The sequence below is a fragment of the Schistocerca serialis genome, chromosome 2, assembly GCF_023864345.2.
Source record: "Schistocerca serialis cubense isolate TAMUIC-IGC-003099 chromosome 2, iqSchSeri2.2, whole genome shotgun sequence".
Taxonomy (NCBI): Eukaryota; Metazoa; Arthropoda; class Insecta; order Orthoptera; family Acrididae; genus Schistocerca; species Schistocerca serialis.
Genome location: NC_064639.1, coordinates 268,432,479 through 268,445,131, shown reverse-complemented (window position 1 = coordinate 268,445,131; position 12,653 = coordinate 268,432,479). Strand labels below are relative to the sequence as shown.

General features: G+C 42.5%; 1 protein-coding gene across 1 annotated transcript in view; it reads right to left on the bottom strand.

Annotated features, from left to right (window-relative positions):
* Window positions 1–466: 466 nt before the first annotated feature.
* Window positions 467–12,653, bottom strand: part of LOC126455893 (uncharacterized) — a 74,883-nt gene continuing 62,696 nt past the window's right edge. The window contains exon 5 of the mRNA XM_050091651.1: window positions 467–745. Within this exon, the coding sequence (XP_049947608.1) occupies window positions 467–745 (279 nt within the window). The remainder of the gene's footprint in view (window positions 746–12,653) is intronic.

The following is a 12,653-nucleotide window of genomic DNA, read 5'->3' as shown; positions in this document are numbered from 1 at the left end:
CTGGACACTTTTTTTCTTGTTTTGGTCCATACTACCATCTCTAAAAGTTGTTCAGTGGAACTGCTGTTCACACTGTGTATTTGACGCCACTGAAGTGCTTTTCAAGAAATAAAGGCGAAAGAGTAAGGAATGATAACACTGGTTTCACTCGCACAGACTGACCTAAAGTGCTAATTACTAAGTTAATACATTTAATTTTATTTTTTTCTGGGGATACGAAATTATTAAACTCACAGCCAGTGATAATAAGTTGGAAAATTTCACGTTCACTCCCACGAGAAACAACTGGCGCAATGTGAAATAAATACAGACCCTCATAGCACCACAGCCGGGAAACGTCACTTTGTAAGATCATGAGTAAGAAACAGCAGTTTTAACCTTCCAAATGACTGTTAAATGTGTCCTATGTACAGAACTGATGGCAGTGTTCTGTCTTAGAGATAGTGGACTGTGGCCCGACGCCTCGTCACCGTCGGCGTTTGGACGAATCATTCCCTGTGGAGCCGAAGAAGATTGAAGGACAATTCCATTGGCCAAGCCGACCGTAGGCCGAGTTGGGACTGGGAAACAGATCCTCGTTCATCTCGTGGTAAAAGCATACGCCGTACGCATCATGGACAAGCGAAAGCATGTCTTCAGCAAGGTCCTCCATGTACAGGTTCTGCCACAGGTCTGCAGGTACCGGCAGAAGCAGCTCCCCAGGTAGTATCGAGATGCCTCTGCAGTCCTCCACGCTGACATCAGTCTGCAACACCAAAACTCTCATCTCAGTGACCACACCACTAACGGTGCTGGCGGAACAATACGATGGGCACTTTAAGAAATAATGACAAAAATATATATAACGTGTTCCATTTATCTCATACACCCTAAACAACTTCTCTTCCAGAAACAAAACTAAAATGTATCAAGCAAATGTTGTTTAGCTACCAGTGGGACATTAACCAACATGATTGTCTTTTCACTTCGTTCGTTACGAAGATCTGAATAACAGTGCGTCATTTTTTAAATAGCATCCTATATTTTCGTTCAAGGAAACATGACGTCATTAAATACGTAACACAAAAATGACTTTGACTCTCCTCTATTAGCACATAGTGCAGCTATCCAGGATAATGCAGCTCGTTCACTTACTGTATTGACAGCAAACTAATGGAAACATCAGGAAAATGCATACTGATCGTCGCCAGTTGAAGGTTTGTTTGCGTACAATTTACACCAACGAAGAGAAGATAGAAACACTACTCATCTATGGAGAATCTAAGTTAGCAGAACAGCAATGATCGGTGTGCATTTTGCTCCTGCTTCCTTTTGTTTACTTGAATGGCACACTGTTGTGTTTTTGAACAGATTTTCAGATGAACCGATGGATTACCCAACAAAAATAGGAGCTGCATAAAAAAAATGTGGCAGACATGCCTACAGAAAGTAGTACTGGTCAAATCTAGAAGAAAAGTTACTATATAGATATTTCTGAAAACAATTACCTGTTGATATATGCCCTAATTTGTCCCCTCATTTCCATCTGTCTATTATGTAGAAGTAGACCCCAAACTCAGTGTCGCAAGTGATTACCAGACATCGTGACACATCCTTCAGCCCTTCTTAAACAACACGATGTCAGTAATGAACTGGTTAAGAAATGCGTAAGTGTCAAGAGGGATGCTTACCTGTATGTTGCTCAGGATCTGTCCTCCATGGAAAAGAAAACATAATTTCAATGGCTCAGGTAGAAATACGAGACTAAAATAAGAACACTCAAGGACAACTGATGACAACAAAAGGCTAAAGAATTTCAAAGTCTATGAGATCCCAGGGACTTGCGGAGTTTTGACGCTGGAAGAAAAAGGGATGCATGGCTGCCGACAGTATGGCCATCCTCGCAGACGGTCAGGACATCGTTAGACTCTGGAAAGAGCACTTCAGCTCACTGTTAAACCGTAACTCTTCTGACAATGACGACTTCTTCGCCGCCATGAGCGGCCGCGCGGTTCGAGGCGTCTTGTCACGGACTGCGCGGCCCCTCCCGCCGGAAGTTCGAGTCCTCCATCGGGCATGGGCGTGTGTGTTGTTCTTAGCATAGGTTAGTTTTAGTTAGTTTAAGTAGTGTGTAAGTCTAGGGACCGATAACCTAAGCAGTTTGGTCCCTTAGGAATTCACACACATTTGAACATTTTTGAACGACTTCTTCAAACACATCGCACAACATCCAGTACAATCTTGGATGGCAGTTCCTCCGACAGTTAATGAATTTAGCAAGGCTCTAGATACTATGAAACCAAGAATGGCACCCGGATTTGACAACATCACTATGGAGATCATTAAAAACAGCGGCTTGCCTCTAAAAACCGTTCTCCCTGTCCCTTCTAATGCGGGAAACTCGTAAGGTACTAGCTAACATGATGATCTTAACAACTGTCACCAACATTAGAAAAGGAAACCAGAGCATCTATGGTAATTGCAGTGGCATATGTTTGCTCTCCGTAGCTGGTAAAACTTTTACTCGAATTCTTATTAATAGCCTCCGGACTCATTACGAGACTGTACTTCCCGAACCTCACTGCGAATTTCACCCTTCGAGTATCGCTATTGATATGATCTTCTGTGCGAGACAATTAGGGTAGAAGTACAGGGACCAACACAAGCCTTTACTATTTGCGTTCTATGATCTAGAGAAGGCTATGTGTAGGTTCTTACACTGTTCGGCTGCCCTGGACACTCTGTTGGGCTTACTCAAATTCTGCTTGATGACATGCCTGAGCAAGTTCAATACCAGGATGAAAAATCTGATAAATCGCGTATCACTAAAACGTTGCCGGCCGGAGTGGCCGAGCGGTTCTAGGCGCTACAGTCTGGAGCCGCGCGACCGCTACGGTCGCAGGTTCGAATCCTGCCTCGGGCATGGATGTGTGTGATGTCCTTAGGTTAGCTAGGTTTAAGTAGTTCTAAGTTCTAGGGGACTGATGACCTTAGCAGTTAAGTCCCATAGTGCTCAGAGCCATTTGAACCATTTGAACTAAAAGACTCAAACAAGGTTGTGTTCTCACACCAACATCCGCATCAACGTTCTTTGCCCTGAAACTAGCAGTCATGCTTTCTGAGACATCGTCTGTAAGCAATTGAGGTGTAGAAATTAAATACAGATTTGACAGAGGACTGTCTAATCAGTCTACACCCCATTCTAAGAGGTTCACAAGTCTGAACTGCAGTATGCAGACGACTGCGCTTCTCTCGCTGATACGCCCGAGCAGCTACAGCTATTTGTAAATTTTTTCTACAGTACGTATGAACGGTTTGGCCTCATCAACATCCCAAAAAGAAAAGTATCAGCACATCCAGTTCTTGAAGCTGTCTTTCTGGATATCAGTATCTATGTTTCTAACACACCTTTGGAACAAGTTGACCACTTTCTCCATCTAGGAAATATATTATTAATTAACTGATTATCGGAAAAGTATGCGGAGAACAAAATACTTGCTGTCCATTTTGCTTTTGTATGTGTGCTATAACGGGTCTTTCTAAATAAAGATCGAACACTTTGCACCAGACTGATGATGTATCGAGCAGTTATTTCTACCCTGTTCAGTGGTTGCAACATGGTGTGGAAATAAGAAACAAAATGAGTTAAATGTAGACCCACAGTACACTATAGTTATATCCAAGAACACTGACTATGCTTACATGATATTTACTGTTTAGATGAAGCCTAACGTTTCGTCATGATGATGTTACCTCACTAATCGCTCCTTGCTAACTGAAATCATTTCTTATCGATAGTATATATTTGTATCTGTCTGCAGTCACGCCTTAAAAGGGTAATCAGTTTCACGATACGCTCCACGACAGACTGCATCGCATTCGGTTGTATGCCGTCGTATTAAATAAACAAATTTATCCCATCGTTCAGTAAGGAATTTGTTTTCAACTCCGATCAATGTGAATTTGAAAATGAAATGCATATGAAAGAAACCCTGGAAATTAAAGGTACCAAGAGAGTTACATGAAGATCAACTAACATCAGTCCCTTAAGGAATACTTATACAATTATTCCGACTGTTAATCTGCATGGTAAACTGGCTGAAAAGTTATTTATTTATTGTGATGCGAGAAGTTGAAAGTGCTCTGTCCCCTATGATTCTTTCTTGTGTGCGTCATCTTGCAAGGGAAGTAGATAATAATTACGCCACAGCAAGCAAGAGTGGGAAAAAGGGCTAAGAGAACTACAACTATGGCATGAGGACTGCTTCTGGCCAATCTCTGGTCAAAATAACTTGCTTTTGTTTGATTCATGGTCTGCGTATACAAATTATATTCCTTTAGAGCAAAGTATCCCTCCTGAAAAGTGTGTGACATTGCAATTCATTCCACCTGGAACCCCTGAACAAATTCAGCCTTTGGATGTTTGCTTTTCCGTGCCTACAAAACATGTTATCTCATTGTCTGCAGCCACCCTTACAGGGTATGCAGTTTCACGATAGGCTCCACGACAGACTGTATCGCATTCGGACGCATACCATCACATTAGATCAGTTCTCATCACCCCGCCTACACCAACATCATTCTATATGTATTCTTTAAGAGTAGATACCTAACTGAACGTCCTGCATCGTTGTAACTCCCAAGAAGTTTGCCTTCGATCTTGATGGTGCGAGCGTTTATGATCACTATGGCGCGCCATTTTTCATTCGGAGTTTTTGGTGCAAACTAATAGTTTGTTTTCAACATCTCTTGAATATCGACGACGTCTGTTATGTGAAGTGTAGTACATACCTCCCACTGGAGTTTGATTTCTACACCTCCTGGACACTCATTTGCTGTCGCTCTCCTCACACACTTGGTGAGTCATTAGCAGTTAATATTTTTCCTGACATTATTGTTAAAACACCATTTTCAGACAAGCCTTATTAAAAACTAAACTTGCGACTCCGCACTCAAAGAATTCCTTGTAAGACAAAAAGAAAAAACGACGCACCACGAAGTAATTATCCTAATGGGTCGGAAATCGATAGATGTGATGTACTTGTACAGATGAACAAATTATTACAGTTTCAGAAAAAATTAATGATTTATTCAAGAAAAAGAGCTTCACATACTGAACGAGTCATTAACGCCCTGGGCAGCCTCTGGCCCTTATGCAAGCAGTTATTCGGTTTGTCATTGGTTGATAGAGTTACTGGATGTCCTCCTGAGGGACATCGTGCCAAATTCTGTCCAATTGGCGCGCTAGATCATCAAAATCCAACTATGGACCGAGGGCCCTGCCCATAGTGCTTCAAACGTTCACAATTGGGGGAGGGGAGGGGGGGAGGAAGGGGTAGATCTGCGACCTTGCTGCTCAAGGTAGGGTTTGGTAAGTATGGAGGTGAGAATTAGAACTCCCGGGATGTGTGGATGGGCGTTATCTTGCTGAAATGTAAGCCCAGGAGGGCAACAAAACTTGGCATAGAATATCGTCGACTGTTGAGCTGTATGGGGACAGCGAGTAACAACCAAAAGAGTCCTTCTACGAAAAGAAATGGCATCACAGGCCATCACACCTGGTTGTCAAGTCGTATGGTGGGCGACAGTCAGGTTCGTATCCCATCGCTGTCTGAGGCGTCTCCAGATGGGAATCCCGTTGACTGGAGCAGAGTCGTCTTCAGCGACGACTCCCACTTTATACTGAGCCCAACGGCCAGCGAAGACATGTCTAGATAAGCGCCCAACAGTTGAGGGATACCAACCTGACTGTCACCCACCATACGGCTCGATAACCAGGAGTGGTGCTCTGAGGTGCCATTTCTTTCCACAGGAAGGCCCCATTGTTTGTCATCCGTGGCACCCTTACATCGCAGCGATATGTCGACGATATTCTGTGCCACATTTTGTTGCCCCTTATGGTAAGCTATCCTGGACTTAACATACAGAGAGATAACGCCAGCCCGCAGACGACGAGAGTGTCTACGCTTGCCTCTGTGCTTGCCAAATCCTACCTTGGTCAGCTATGTCGCCGGATCTCTCCCCCATCGGGAACGTTTGGAGCACTCCCACCATCTCGGAACTTTGACGACCCAGTTGGACGGAATTTGGCGCGATATCCCTCAGGAGAACATCCAAAAACTCTATCGATTAATTCGAAGCCGAATTACTGCTTGCATAAGGGTCAGAGGTGGACCAACGCATTATTGATTTGCTCAATTTTTGAAGCTGTTTCTCTTGAATTAATCATCCAATTTTTCTGAAATTGTAATCAATTTGTTTTTCTGTACATGTACATAACATCTACCAATTTACGTCCTATCCGGGTAACTATTTAGTGATACAGCTTTTTTTAAATTCTTTTATAGAGTATAGCTGGCATGCAACCGTATTTAAATACCAATGAATTTAATATTTTGCAAACTTATTCATTCTTCGTCATCATGATATTTTTATGTAAAGACATGTCTAGATAAGCGCCCAACAGTTGAGGGATACCAACCTGACTGTCACCCACCATACGGCTCGATAACCAGGAGTGGTGCTCTGAGGTGCCATTTCTTTCCACAGGAAGGCCCCATTGTTTGTCATCCGTGGCACCCTTACATCACAGCGATATGTCGACGATATTCTGTGCCACATTTTGTTGCCCCTTATGGTAAGCTATCCTGGACTTAACATACAGAGATAACGTCAGCCCACAGACGACGAGAGTGTCTACGCTTGTCTCTGTGCTTGCCAAATCCTACCTTGGTCAGCTATGTCGCCGGATCTCTCCCCCATGTAATATGTAACTAATTAAGACAACTCTCGTTGAGGACATACCTTACTTAGCAGTTGACAGGAGTAATCGTTTCCTCAGAACTTGCCACAGGTGCAGTGGTTATCATCCAAGCTCTCCAATTCGTCAGACCACTTGGTTTCAACAAGTTCTTGACCACACTGGATTCGCCAAAATTACAGTCGGATGCCCCCACCCAAGCAGTGTGGAGATAATACAACATCCATCTTATAAATATAATGCAGAAGACATTTCAGCTATAGAGGTAAGGAAAGTCGATGAACTTTCTCTGGATTCCAGAGCGTTATGGAAGACAACTAAAACCTGAAACGAATTACATATACCTCAAGGAGCGCTTCCTTATCCCCGATTTCAGTGCATCTGACCACAGTCCTGAGCTAAAGACAGTGTATATAGCACACGGAAATACAGTTTTTGTAAGAAACACAATGGAAGAGTGGCCAACAGTACTCTAATCTGCCATCAGTCACTCCTCTCTCCCTCCACCCACCCCTCCTCCCCGCACTCCCCACTCCCCAGCCCGCAGATGATGTTTACGTGTTATCCACAAGCTAGATGGCACCTAGGTCCATCATCCACCATAGAAATTTCCCCAGTCACCTAAACAGGATGGACACCAAGACTTCCCAATTTGCACATAAGACTCAATTCAGGAGCTGATTTAAATGAATGTAAAATTCTTGGTCAATAAGTCACCTGTACTGTTCCGTCCCAACCCACTCCATTCCATTCTGATCCGCTCAGTTATGTTCCATTCCAATCTGTTCTGTTCCGTTTCGTGTTAACGGTCTGTGTGAATGAAATACTCATCCATTCCGTTTCCAGTTTTAAGATCCAGTATCTGAATTTTGCTGTAACATGACGATGTGTGAGGATACGATCCAACAGCTGACACCCAGATAGCAGACAGCCCCAGTAGCTGATACTCCACGGTAACTGACCCCTGTAAATGACACCAACTGTCAAGCTTCTGGTGTTAGAACATTGTTCAATTTTATCGCCTTTTTGTGTCCACTATCATTGCCTTGCCGCATTGGCATTGTTGTTTCCACTGTGCAATAGGATAAGTTAGCATTATGAGCAAGAGATTACAAACGATTATTTGCTGCAAGATAAAGTTAATACCCCAGCAAGGAGTCACTATAATGTATCATTGATTTTGGAAGTGGGTAACTGGAAACATAGTAACCCTTGTTTCGTACCCTTACGTATGTATATTTATACTGTTCAATATGCTTTTCCACTGAAGTGTCGTTTAGTTTCTGCTGTGTGATGGCATGATCTAGAATTACCAGTAGAAAATGACAAACGTTTTGTAGAGTAAAATAATACCGTGTCACGGAGTTGTTATAATGTTTAAATGATTTTGAATGTTGGTAATTGAAAGCATTGCAACTCTCCTTTCTTACCTATAAGGAATGTAATACTCCAGTTCAGCATTCTGCTGCACCAAAGTGCCATGGAGTTTCTACTGAGTGACAGAAGAAGATGACAAACGTTTTGAAGAGGACGTTAATACCATAGCATGGATGTGATTATAACGTTTGGTTAAGTTTGATGTCGGTTTCTGACACATTTTTTAAGGAGTTTAGTTAGACTTGGAAATAACATAATACTCACCATCAACAAATGTGTTTTAAGCTTTAACTTAGATTAGGAAAAGTGCTCATCTACGTTTTTTAATATTGTAGAATTAATTTTTATTTATTTTGATGAATTTAATATGTGGTACAAAAATCTAAGTACAAATAAATTTTATCAACTAACATAAGCTTTTTTCAGTGCTGCCAATAAGTGAGCTTGTATATTTTAATACGTAATACAGACAAATTAGATGGTGAAATATTTAATTTGTTAATCCATTGTAGTTGTAAAGTGAGATACAATGATCAAACTTTGATAGTCAGCAATTGCTGCTTAACCTATACCTTTTATCATCAGTGCCAATACACAAGCCATGTTTGTGTTTCTTTTTTAAATACTGTAGTCCAGTAGTGCTACATGTCGCTTTTGCTCAGAGACTTACATATTTTGAGAAATTTCATTCTGATGCTAATTTCAAGTTTCTGCTCACGGACAGAGAGATCTGTAATTATATTTATATATTATGATAAACGACGTGTGTGTGTGTGTGTGTGTGTGTGTGTGTGTGTGTGTGTGTGTGGAAAGTAACGTTGTGACACTTGATGTAAATATTGCATTTTTTGTTTTGCTGACTTATTTTTTGAAGACATTTTCGACCTGCAATGAGTATTGCTGACTCTTGACAAACTTCACAGAACAGTTTAGATGAGGAAAATGTTTACTTTCAGTTATCCTTGTGCCTTGCACACTGTATGGCACGGAGATCGAGCTTTGTGTGCGCAGTACCACTACTTAACCCATTATTACATGGCGTAAACATGGTGTCTGCGTGTGCACATGTGTGTGTGTGTGTGTGTGTGCGTGCGTGTGTGTGTGTGTGTTTGTGTGTGTGTGTGTGTGTGTGTGTGTTTGCTGATGTATCTTAGCTGTGGTAATACTGTAAGTTATTCCCTTTACACAATTTTATTGACGTGGCTAAGATGGCTGTTCTGTGGCTACAATGTGTTAGGCTGCCTCACTTTTATGACCGCTAAATCACTCTACTATGATTGGCTATCTCGTTTTGTTACGATACTGATTTTGACTGTGGAGGAGAGAGGAGGGGATGGGAGGGTAGAGGAAGGTGTGACTTTTCACATCAAGACGATTGCGTCATTGCTAAAAGAAAAAGCTTGTGATGTCATGTGTTTGCCCTTGCCAAGTTGGGAAGCTGCACCACCACTTTCTCTTATCGTCAATTGTATCTCAAGACTCAATAAAGATTACGTGCAAAGTATGCTGGAGTCGGCATAGAATACTACTCTAGAGTTTATGCCAAGAAGTACTAAGTAAATGTGTGTGAAATCTTATGGGACTTAACTGCTACGGTCATCAGTCCCTAAGCTTACACACTACTTAACCTAAATTATCCTAAGGACAAACACACACACACACACACGCCCGAGGGAGGACTCGAACCTCCGCCGGGACCAGCCGCACAGTCCATGACTGCAGCGCCTCAGACCGCTCGGTTAATCCCGCGTGGCCCAAGAAGTACTGATTTATCGCAATCATTACTCGCAGTTGCCAAAGGTTGAGCCTGCATATTTACAGCCATAAGTTCTTGATCTATCGTAGGTCAGGACTACAGACTTCTCATTGCCACGTAAGAACTGTACACTCCCGCCTCTGCAAATCTATCAATAAACTGGCTCAGATCATAAAAACATAATTCAAGGCACGAAAGAAGAAGAATTCCCAAAGTTTCCGCCTTCCCCTTGCGGGAAAGAACTAAAAACTGAGTGGCGTGGCTTACTCCCGGCTGTCAACAACGAATTAACGACCTTACGTCTCATACTGTGGTAGTCTTACGTGCACCGTAACACTAAGACAGGGTTTGTTTACAACGAAATCATCTAATTTTACATGCTACACCAGCGCAACTGTATTACTCTTATCTCTGGCATTGTGCACGCAAAGAAAGATACAAAGAACAATTTACTTGTCTGCAAATAATGCGTTGTACGAGGGTTCTTGATTTTGCAGAAGCTATACAGATTCTGAAAGCTTCTCAAAACAAAACAAAATTATAATTTCCCGCGTTACTGTAGAATTCAGTTTCTTAATGTTGTTAGTTGGCGCTGGATACATGGTATACACTGCAATTGTTTGTTCACGACTACATTTTTATCGTTACACCGTATAAAACAATTTAATGGGTAAACAATTCATGGAAATCACTTTGCAATGTTTTACAAAATACGTAACGGATCTTCTGAGTGATCGAAATTAAAACACTGAAAGCGGCCGCTAAGTGTAAATATCGTGCATGCGGTAAACTATCTGTTAACAAACAATTTTCGGCAACTGAGCAGTGTATAAACTAACAGGCTCATGTATGCCACTCAGCAGCCTCTTCCAATGTATTATTTTCGACCATACAAAAGATCTGTTACGTATTGTTTTGTAAGAAATACCATTTTGTAAAACATTCTGAAGTTATTTCCGTGAATTGCTTACTGATAAAGAAGGTGGTGTCGTGTGGCACCTCGGCCTGGTGCAAGTCTTTCAGTTGGACGCTCCTTCGGCGACTAGTGTCTCCTTAAAACCAATGGGAACCAGTTTTGTCCAAAGGGTCATCCATCCGATTGGTAACCTCACACAAGATTACTTAACTTCGATGATAGGTTGGAAACCTGTGTTACTAATTTGTCAACGCCGTTGGCTTCTTTACTGACGAAATAGTTATAGACGATGTAATGATAAAAATATATTTCTGAACAAACAAATCCAGCATGTACCATGTATACACCGCCACCTAGCTATTCAGTCCACTTTGCTTCCAATTCCTTGGTAGCAGTTTGCACTTGTCTCGTGATTGAGAATGTTGACGATGTATACAGGGTGTTACAAAAAGGTACGGCCTAACTTTCAGGAAACATTCCTCACACACAAATAAAGAAAAGATGTTATGTGGACATGTGTCCGGAAACGCTTAATTTCCATGTTAGAGCTCATTTTAGTTTCGTCATTATGTACTGTACTTCCTCGATTCACCGCCAGTTGGCCCAATTGAAGGAAGGTAATGTTGGCTTCGGTGCTTGTGTTGACATGCGACTCATTGCTCTACAGTACTAGCATCAAGCACATCAGTACGTAGCATCAACAGGTTAGTGTTCATCACGAACGAGGTTTTGCAGTCAGTGCAATGTTTACAATTGCGGAGTTGGCAGATGCCCATTTGATGTATGGATTAGCACGGGGCAATAGCCGTGGCGCGGTACGTTTGTATCGAGACAGATTTCCAGAACGAAGGTGTCCCGACAGAAAGACGTTCGAAGCAATTGATCGGCGTCTTAGGGAGCACGGAACATTTCAGCCTATGACTCGCGACTGGGGAAGACCTAGAACAAAGAGGACACCTGCAATGGACGAGGCAATTCTTCGTGCAGTTGACGATAACCCTAATGTCAGCGTCAGAGAAGTTGCTGCTAAACAAGCTAACGTTGACCACGTCACTGTATGGAGAGTGCTACGGGAGAACCGGTTGTTTCCGTACCATGTACAGCGTGTGCAGGCACTATCAGCAGCTGATTGGCCTCCATGGGTACACTTCTGCGAATGGTTCATCCAACAATGTGTCAATCCTCATTTCAGTGCAAATGTTCTCTTTACGGATGAGGCTTCATTCCAACGTGATCAAATTGTAAATTTTCACAGTCAACATGTGTGGGCTGACGAGAATCCGCACGCAATTATGCAATCACGTCATCAACACAGATTTTCTGTGAACGTTTGAGCAGGCATTGTTGGTGATGTCTTGATTGGGCCCCATGTTCTTCCACCTACGCTCAATGGAGCACGTTATTATGATTTCATACGGGATACTCTACCTGTGCTGCTAGAACATGTACCTTTACAAGTACGACAGAACATGTGGTTCACGCACGATGGAGCTCCTGCACATTTCAGTCGAAGTGTTCGTACGCTTCTCAACAACAGATTCGGTGACCGATGGGTTGGTAGAGGCGGACCAATTCGATGGCCTCCACGCTCTCCTGACCTCAACCCTCTTGACTTTCATTTATGGGGGCATTTGAAAGCTCTTGTCTACGCAACCCCGGTACCAAATGTAGAGACTCTTCGTGCTCGTATTGTGGACGGCTGTGATACAATACGCCATTCTCTAGGGCTGCATCAGCGCATCAGGGATTCCATGCGACGGAAGGTGGATGCATGTATCCTCGGTAACGGAGGACATTTCGAACATTTCCTGTAACAAAGTGTTTGAAGTCACGCTGGTACGTTCTGTTGCTGTGTGTTTCCATTC